General features: G+C 44.6%; 1 protein-coding gene across 2 annotated transcripts; it reads left to right on the top strand.

Annotated features, from left to right (window-relative positions):
- The first annotated feature begins 346 nt into the window (after window positions 1-346).
- LOC114054181 (class E basic helix-loop-helix protein 22-like) lies at window positions 347-2,175 on the top strand. Of its 2 annotated transcripts, XM_027877345.1 has the most exons (2): window positions 347-680; window positions 744-2,175. In XM_027877345.1, exons 1-2 carry the CDS (start codon window positions 374-376, stop codon window positions 1,580-1,582), a joined length of 1,146 nt encoding a protein of 381 aa, XP_027733146.1. In that variant the 5' UTR covers window positions 347-373; the 3' UTR covers window positions 1,583-2,175. The 2 variants fall into 2 exon arrangements, with proteins under 2 accessions (XP_027733146.1, XP_027733145.1); XM_027877344.1 differs by having other exon boundaries at window positions 347-2,175.
- The last annotated feature ends 6,756 nt before the right edge of the window (window positions 2,176-8,931 follow it).

Below are 8,931 nucleotides of genomic sequence, written 5' to 3' on the forward strand. Positions count from 1 at the left end.
CGCCGGCTCCGACTCCGGGTCCCTCCCTCTCACCCTCACCATGCCCGGCCGCGGTACATGTTGAGCTCCAGCCTCCAGCACCATCGGCTGAAGAAGAAGAAAAAGAAGAGGAGAAGGAGGAGGAGGAGGAGGCGAGCGCTGGGGACGGGAGAAAAAGAAAAAGAAAGAAGGGGAGAGGGCTCTCGGGAGCGCCGGGACTGACGCCCGCACAGCCCACAGACCCAGGCTCGGCGGCAGCAGCAGTGCCTGCTGCTGCTGCTGCAGCGGCGGCCGCGGCGGCTGCTGACTCCCCAGCAGGAGGCGGCGGTCGCGCGGAGGGTCGACGCGAAAGGACGGGCGGCGGAGACCCAGGCTTTTCGCTGGGGGCCGGACAATGGAGCGCAGTCTGCACCTCAACGCAGCGGCTGTGGCCGAAGAAGACCTTTTCCTGCACAAGAGCCTGAGCGCCGCCTCGGCCAAGCGTCTGGAGTCGGCATTCCGCTCCACGCCCCCGGGGATGGACCTGTCTCTGGCGCCGCCGCAGCAGCAGCAGCAACCGCCGCCTCCGCCACCGTCGCCGCTGCCACCGCCCCGGGACCGCCAGGCGTCGTCCTCCTCGTCGCCCCTGGGTTGCTTCGAACCTGCCGACCCGGAGGGGGCAGGGTTGTTGCTGCCGCCGCCCGGCGGAGGAGGAGGAGGAGGTGGAGGAGGAGGAGGAGGAGGAGGAGGTGGCGGTGGAGGAGGAGGAGGAGGAGGTGGAGGAGGCGGTGGCAGTGGTGGAGGAGGAGGAGGAGGGGTGGGGGTCCCCGGGCTGTTGGTGGGCTCCACTGGAGTCGGGGGAGACCCCAGCCTGAACAGCCTGCCCGCCGGAGCAGCCCTGTGCCTCAAGTACGGCGAAAGCACCAGCCGCAGCTCGGTAGCGGAGAGTAGCGGCGGCGAACAGAGCCCCGACGACGATAGCGACGGGCGCTGCGAGCTGGTGCTTCGAGGCGGGGGGAGCGAGCCCCGGGCCTCCCCAGGAGGAGGGGGAGTCGGGGGCCCCGGAGGCCCCAAAGCAGCTGAGGGCTGCTCCAATAATCACCACCACGGCGGTGGTGGCGGCCCCCCGGGGGCCCCGGGAGGCGGTGGGGGCAACAGCAGCAGCAGCAGCAGCAGCAAGAAATCCAAAGAACAGAAGGCGCTGCGGCTCAACATTAACGCCCGCGAGCGGCGGCGAATGCACGACCTGAACGACGCGCTGGACGAGCTGCGGGCGGTGATTCCGTACGCGCACAGCCCTTCAGTGAGGAAGCTCTCCAAGATCGCCACGCTGCTGCTGGCCAAGAACTACATCCTCATGCAGGCACAGGCCCTGGAGGAGATGAGGAGGCTTGTTGCCTACCTCAACCAGGGCCAGGCCATCTCGGCTGCCTCGCTGCCCAGCTCGGCCGCGGCGGCCGCGGCTGCTGCCGCTGCGCTTCACCCAGCCCTAGGCGCCTACGAGCAAGCGGCCGGCTATCCATTCAGCGCCGGGCTTCCCCCGGCGGGCTCCTGTCCGGAGAAGTGCGCCCTTTTCAACAGCGTCTCCTCCAGCCTCTGCAAACAGTGCACGGAGAAGCCTTAAACACAAAACATACACACAAAACCTACCCAAACGCTAGAGGAAGAAGATCTTATTGCTTCCCTCCCCTTTTCTTCTTTATTTTGTCCCCAAATAGTTGCAAAACATTGAATCGACACAGCAAAAGAGCGAACCAACCTGAAGAATCAGAAAGACAAATAGGACTTTGGCCGTAACTTCTGCGGATTCTCCGTGGATTTTTTCGAAGGGGAGGGGGCGGCGGTGGGAGGTAGGGCAATTGTGGGATGGGGTATGCGGAATTCATGGGGGAGAGGAGGGTGGCTTTATTTTTCATTAAAAAGTGGTGACTTTTATGCCAATTAAGTAATAAGTCGCCTTTTATGGAAGAGGGGGTGGGAGTTGAGAAATAGCGTCTCAAATATTAAGCAGGAGAGAGATTTATTTAAAGCAAAACACTAATCCTACTAATAATGATGAATTTGGTTAGGACTGAGGGTTTTATGGGTCGGGGTTGGGTGGGGCGGCAGACCGGATATTCATTCAGACAAATCAGAAAGGGCACTTGAAAATAATTTTTGATTCTGAGCCAGGAGAAAAACTTGAAAAGTAGACTTATTTAAATGAAAAAAAAAAAACTTAAACGTTGCTATGAAAGACTTGTATTTTTATTGTCTCTGAACTCTAATCCTGTGAAAATGCAAAGTTTTAGGGAGAGTGACTTTAAAAGACTCGTGTGGCTGAAAGTATTTTGCATTTTTAAATGTTTATGTGCACCTTGTTACTTTCCACTTTGCAATGATGTGTAACAATACATGATATTTATTTGTTATTCTTCGAGGACCTCTCTACACCAACAGTATTTATCATGTGTTAAGATCACGGGTCTCATGTGCAGGTTTTTTTTATGCCTCTAAAATTCTGTTTTATGGATTAACTTATACTGTGTGCCAAGTGTTTAAAAGGTTTATTTGCCAACAACGTATAAACAGAAATATTGATGTATCAGAGCTGCTTAGGTTTATGAAAGGTCATCTGGATTTTTTTTTCAGTTGCATCATCCCTGTATTTAAATTGAGCTTTAATAAATTGCTTCAGTCCAAAAATTACAGGAAAGGTGTATTCTTAATTGCTGAATGAATTGATCACTTTTTGAAAGGGGATTCTTCTTTGCATTCCAAAAGGGAAATAGCGATTTACTTTTACAAGGCATCACAGCAATAGATCCTATAAGTAAAAACATTGCCAAGAAAATATTTTTTCAGGCTGTGCTGTGCATTTTTAGAAGGTCTAATTTAATTCCTTTTAATATGTATAAAACTTATTTTATCTGTGGAAGATTATTTAAGTTCAAAGACTTTGGTTTGCCTAAGGTGTGGATTTTTTGTTATTTTTCTAAAAAATAATAAAATAATAATAAAATAAAACTAAGGAAGAGCAAGAAAAAGCTATTTATCCAAAGTGAGCTTTCAGTTTTAGTTTGCATGGCTGGTTACCTGCCTCTCTGCCACTTGAAAATCAAGAAAATCTCTTTTTTAAAAAAAATGAGCCCTGTTCTTTTCCATTTCTTACAGATAATGCAAACTCTGTCAGGAAGATGATAATCTAGGAGTCATGATGGCTTTGTTGGCAGGTCGTGGTTTTGTAAAGAGCGATATATATTAAATAGGTCAATCAGAATATGACAGCTATGTATGATCATTTGTATGTGTATCTGTGTCAGAAAGAATCTTTATTAAAATATTTTGAACAAACATTTTTATTATGCTGTGCTTTGTGGAAGGAGAAATCACATCTCTCTTTTTCCCTGGTAGTTAGCCGGAAAATGACCATCATCAGTGCCCCCCCCCAAAAAAAAAACCGTTTCAGGGAATGTGAAACTGAAGTTTCGGAAGGGAAACATTAATAGTATTAAGATCATTCACCTTTTTAATCAGTACTGGGCTGAATTACTGGAGAAGAGCTAAATGGGGTTAATAATGAGGCACGAAAAAGCCCCTGGGTTCTGGACTAAAAGGACCTGGGGAGAGACTACCTTAACACTTGGGATGGAGGTTTCAAACATTAGATGCTTGTAGGGAGCAAAGAACTCCCAAGCTGTTAGTTTCTCATTTTCCCCTACAACTGCCAGAGTTAAACTTTCTTGGAGGATTTTACTCAGTTTCGATCCCCAGCTGAGTAAGAATCAAGAGTTAGGGGGAATTAAGTCTCTTAGAGGTTGGGTAGCTTATTGTCACTCATCTTTTTTTCATGCCAAGAGAATCAGTCAGGTTAAATTATAAATATAAATGAACATAACTGATGGTGTACATGGAGAATATCGAGCTGACTAGTGGTGATATGGAGGGAGCTTTTGTAGCTAGTACAGGAGGCTGGGGTGGGGGTGGGGGGTCGGGAAAGGAAAAGCTTGTCTGGCCACCCATCTGTTCCTCAGCAGTGATCACAAATACAGAGGACTTTCTTTTTATGGTAGTGGTCGTGACAGTGATGGTGATGGTGGTGTTGGTGATGATGTTACTGTGTTTCATCTGGACTCAATATGCCAAGTTTATTGGGTCTGTTTAGCGTCATCTTTTAATGATATTCCTAAATACCATCAAATGTAATAGGGGTGTAGGGGAGGAGAGTGCAATATTTTCTGGTCCACTTGCTATCAAAAAGGATTAATCAGAACCTGTAACTTTTCAGGAAACATAACTGTAAAGGGCCACGGAGCTGTGGGAAGGGAGCCCAGACAGGGTGGGCAGAGCAGCCCCCAGGCGCAAGGAGACCCGTCTCTCAACATTTACCAGACAAAGCCTGGGTGCGTCTAATTATGATTATTAAAACAATTTCCATGACGATGTCTAATATTATGTTAATTTGAAAACAACTGTGTATGAAAACTGTCGACTATAATACCTAAATTCATTTAATGAAACACATCGTTAAGGCAATTAAACCTCCTGGATGTGATTAAGGAACGTAATTACGACACTGTTCTGCGCCATAATTGGGTGTCTTTAATCAAGGGGTAAAGTGATCAGCAACACAGCCATTAGTTTGTATTGTTCTGTCTCTGCTGTCCATCATTCTGATTAGGAATTAACTGCAGTCACCACCAGCCGGCCTTCTTTCCCCCCTTGCATGTTAACAGCGAGGGGACACACCGGCTGCAAGATTTACTGCTTAATATTTCTCATTACAAGAAGCCCTCCTTGAAATATTTCCCTTGTAGTCAAGATGCTGCTCAATTACTCTTAGAAATTGTAGCGAATAACAAATCACTGTGTTCAGAAGAAAAAGAGATTCCCCCCACCCCCGAGAGTGTAGCCCCAGTGGTGTGAAAGAGATTGGGGGTGGGGGTGGGGGGCGGCGGTGATATTGTGGCGTTGAGATGTCAGAACAGCTTGGATAAAAGTATTACCATTAAAAATAATAATAATAATCACCTTTATTTCTTCTTCACTAATTTCAGACAAATGAACTCTTTTCCCAGCCCAAGAAGTTGCTTGTATGCGGCTCTTTCAATAGTGCATTAAAACTGGAGTGACCTGAAGAAGGGCTCTTGGTGCTTTAAACTGGTGTCTTTTAGTTCCGGTTGCAGACATCCTTTGTAAGTGGCTTTACCTCCCAGACGTCCCGCCCCTTTCCCTACCCCTCCTCCTCCTCTCAAAAAAAAAAAAAAAAAGTTTCCCCTGCATCATCTTTCCTTGAAGATAGAGAAGGATTAAGATAAAAAGTGCTTTCCTCTCAAACTCTTCTCTGGACTCTTTCAGTCTTAAAGCTCAGAGATTTTCCTCTCTGCCGCGTCAGATCTTCTGGAGAAGCATGTCTCTCATACTCTATAAAACATTCTTAAGCGTAAGTTGTCTAAACTAACTGCAATAATGCTATGTTCTCACGGAGGTGTTTCCTAGGTGGTGGGTCGACCTGTGTGCTTCGTGGCCCGTGTGCCAGCCTGAAACAGGTTAACCGAGGAGAAACCTAGTACAGAACTGCTTTGGCCAGGCGGCTCTCTTTCCCACGTCACACCTCGCCAGGGGTTAATCTAGATATTTATTTATTTTTAGTCTTAGGGAGCTGAGAGGGCAGAAGAGGCTCGGAAGACCTGTTCCTGCTTTTCAAATCACTCCACTTCAGATCACTTCCTCTCTGTCATTGAGCGCTGACACCAAGTCAGCTTTGCACCATCACTGACCAAGACCTACAAAGTGATCTCTTACCTCTCTTCTGCTTTCTCTCTCCCTCTGTGACATGCTGTGTGTGTGTGTCTGTATATGTCAGTATGTGTGTGTGTGTGTGTATTTGCCCCTTACTGCTTCCATAGGTCACAATATCCTCTTGAAGATCTTGTCCGGTTTTTCCTTTTAATTCCAGGTCCTCTTATCCCAACCCACATAGACCTACAGCGCCCTACTTGTGGGGAGTCCCGGTGTCCACTCTTAGAATTAGTCACCCCCCCCCATCGAATTCGCTAGGACTGTCTCTCTCCCCTTAATCCTGGGCAGCCCCCTCACTCCCACCCCACCCTGAATCGCTCGATTGTCCCAGCATGAGTGACATTGACTTTTCCAATGTAATGACTTATGAAAGATATAATTATGTGTTAAATTGAATCCTCCGTTTAACTGTTAATGGTGTGCTCTGGGCACATTTGCGTATTAGATGCTATGGTAACTAATTACTGCTAGAAAAAGGGATAATACACTTCCCAGACTTTGAAAAATAATTATGAGAGTTCACATTCCTGCTAGCAGCGCTGCGCAGTGGATCTGCTGGAATGAGTAAGTGAGTAAGTGAATGGGTAAGTGAACTCGTGTGCTTAGAAAGGGTTAGATAATGAATCCCAGTCAAGGGAGTTTTCCTATTAAAACCTTTAATGAAAATGTGACTGGGCTGGGGCTGGGGGCGGGGACGAAATTCGAGCCGGCCTCTAAAAGTAATTAAATTACTCCGTGTAAACATCAGAAACATAAATAAGTTTTCTTTTTAATTAAAATGCAGTAGTTAGAATAAAATACCCACGTGCTCGAGCAACTTTACGTCAATTAACTTCTTTTTGGTTGCGGTTGTTCCGGCTGAGACAAATGAGCCATTCTCCTTAAAGCTCTGCCTTATCACAGAGCATCCCACCCCTCCCCCATTTTCTGACGGGTGGTTTAAACTTTGCTTTTTAATTTTTTTTAAATTTTAATTTAATTTTATTTTGTAACTGGGTGTTGGTTGGGACGAGGCACAGTTATCTGACCAAGTAACACCGGTTCTGGGGCAAGACAAGTTTGAAGACAACCTCTCCCAGAGTGACATTCCTCTGTCTCCACACAGATGCCAAATCTTTAAGGTCTCATGCCCAGACAGGGACAAGCATGTCATTTTGCACCCAAAGCGGTAGCAGACAGAAACAGGCGGCCACATGATCTGCCTTCGTAGACTACTCTCAGGGTTTCTCACTGCCTTGATACTGGTATTGGGGAAGATCAGCGTCGCGCTTTTTATATCTTTTTCCTTCCCTTCTTGAGAGTACTACACTCAGAGCGATTTTTTTTCGCCTTCATGCTACCCCCTTGGCAGAACTTTCTCCCTCCTTGCAGATGCAGCATCTTTTCAATCTTCAAAAGTACCTTCGGACAAAACTAAACACTAGGATAGGTTTCTTCATTTTCCTCAAACTCTCTCTCAAAGTCTGGGGCAGAAGAGTTAACACCCTAGAAAACCAGCACCCAGGTGGATTTCCTAGGGCATGCAGCTGTCTGCTTCATAAGGAGGACAAGGTCAGACACACCATACTTCGGATTTCGGGAAACCCAAGTTCTCAATACTGACTGAGTCCCTCCCTGCACAAAAGGGAAACTGCTATTCTTGCCTGAGGTATGGCGTGAGTTAAGTTCCCCTGAATCACTGGATTTTCTGGCAGTGGGCTCCAGCAGTAGGCTCCAGCAGTCTTCAATATGCAGAATTTAGGATACACCAGGTACCCCGAAATTGCCTCTCCCTCAGATGCTCCCTGATTCGAATTACAGGGATTAAAGAGTATTGAAACCTACATAAGAGAATGATTAAGCTGCCAAAGACTGCACTCTCCAATTTAAATGTAAAAAAAAGCTCCCCAAAGGGCAACTCTAGCATGTGTGACCAGGTACATAATTACCATAATTAAATACTGTGACTTTGTCTTCTTATTCTCCGAAGGAGTTAAATCTTTTCTAAAGATCATAGTTGCCCTTGTCTTCTCAACCTGATTCTGAGACATGTAATAAAATATGAAGCAAATTTATGATCTGTTTCAAGCCTTTTATTGCTGTATTTTTAAATTCATATATGCACATATAAGAACTATGATGTGTGAATAATTTGAAATGCTATAGCAGAATGATACATTTTAGATAAAATGTAACCATATCTTTATATAATTGTCTCAGATTAAAATAAAAAAAGCAAGATAGATTTCAAAGATAGACCAAACTGAAAAAACTGACAGCCATAAACAGCTAGCCAACCATAAATTAACATCTTTACCAAATGCTAGCATGGTATGTCAATGGTTATCTAAAGCAAGGATTGCTCTCCCTTAGAAGTTTCAGAATAAAGTTCGTGGGTATTTAAAATACTCATTATTTTCAGATGTTTCAAAAATACAAAAGTTAACATATTTTACTAGAAGCATAATTTCTATTGAAGAAACGTTTTAAGGAATTTTCTCATTAAATGTTTAGATCAACCCTAACTCTCAAATAACAAATACTCCATATCATGGGAAGAAGTTAGATAACTTGCAACTTTTAACATACCAAAATAAAATTTCACCTCTGAAAGTAAGTACAGAAATACTATCCTGGAAATATAGACTTATTCAAAAGTGTAGTTTTCAAAGTTTAGGGGTCAGGATTATTCTTTGCCCTCCATTTAAAATCTTAAAGTGATTGTTCCAATACATGCAGCCAGCTTTCCACATTCAAAGAAAGACAGAGTGGAAAAGACAGGAGGTATTTATACACATGGGAACACACACACATACACACTTCCCCTCCTCCTTTGCTTCTGGGTTTTCAAACCATTTCTTAATTAAGTATATAAATAAGAAGTAATTCTATGAGAGTACTAACTAAAATTGTTAAAGTCTGTATTGTAATGTTAGGCATACTAGTTGTATGAACACTTCATAAGCATGTACAGGCACGTGTGTGAATTTCTTGATCCATTTTTTATATATACATCTTTAAGATACAAGTGTCATAAGTCAGCTAAAGTTGATTATTTAGCTTATGAGGATTTCCTCTTTTAAAAGTTCGCTGAATTATATACTTGCAAAACACTGGGTACTGCTGAATACATACTTTTTGTTCTCTAAAAATGACAGCCAACATATAAATATAAAAAAGTACTTCCAAATATTATTTTTCCTTCCATAAACA

This window comes from Vombatus ursinus, unplaced genomic scaffold, assembly GCF_900497805.2.
Source record: "Vombatus ursinus unplaced genomic scaffold, bare-nosed wombat genome assembly UNPS02014812.1, whole genome shotgun sequence".
Taxonomy (NCBI): Eukaryota; Metazoa; Chordata; class Mammalia; order Diprotodontia; family Vombatidae; genus Vombatus; species Vombatus ursinus.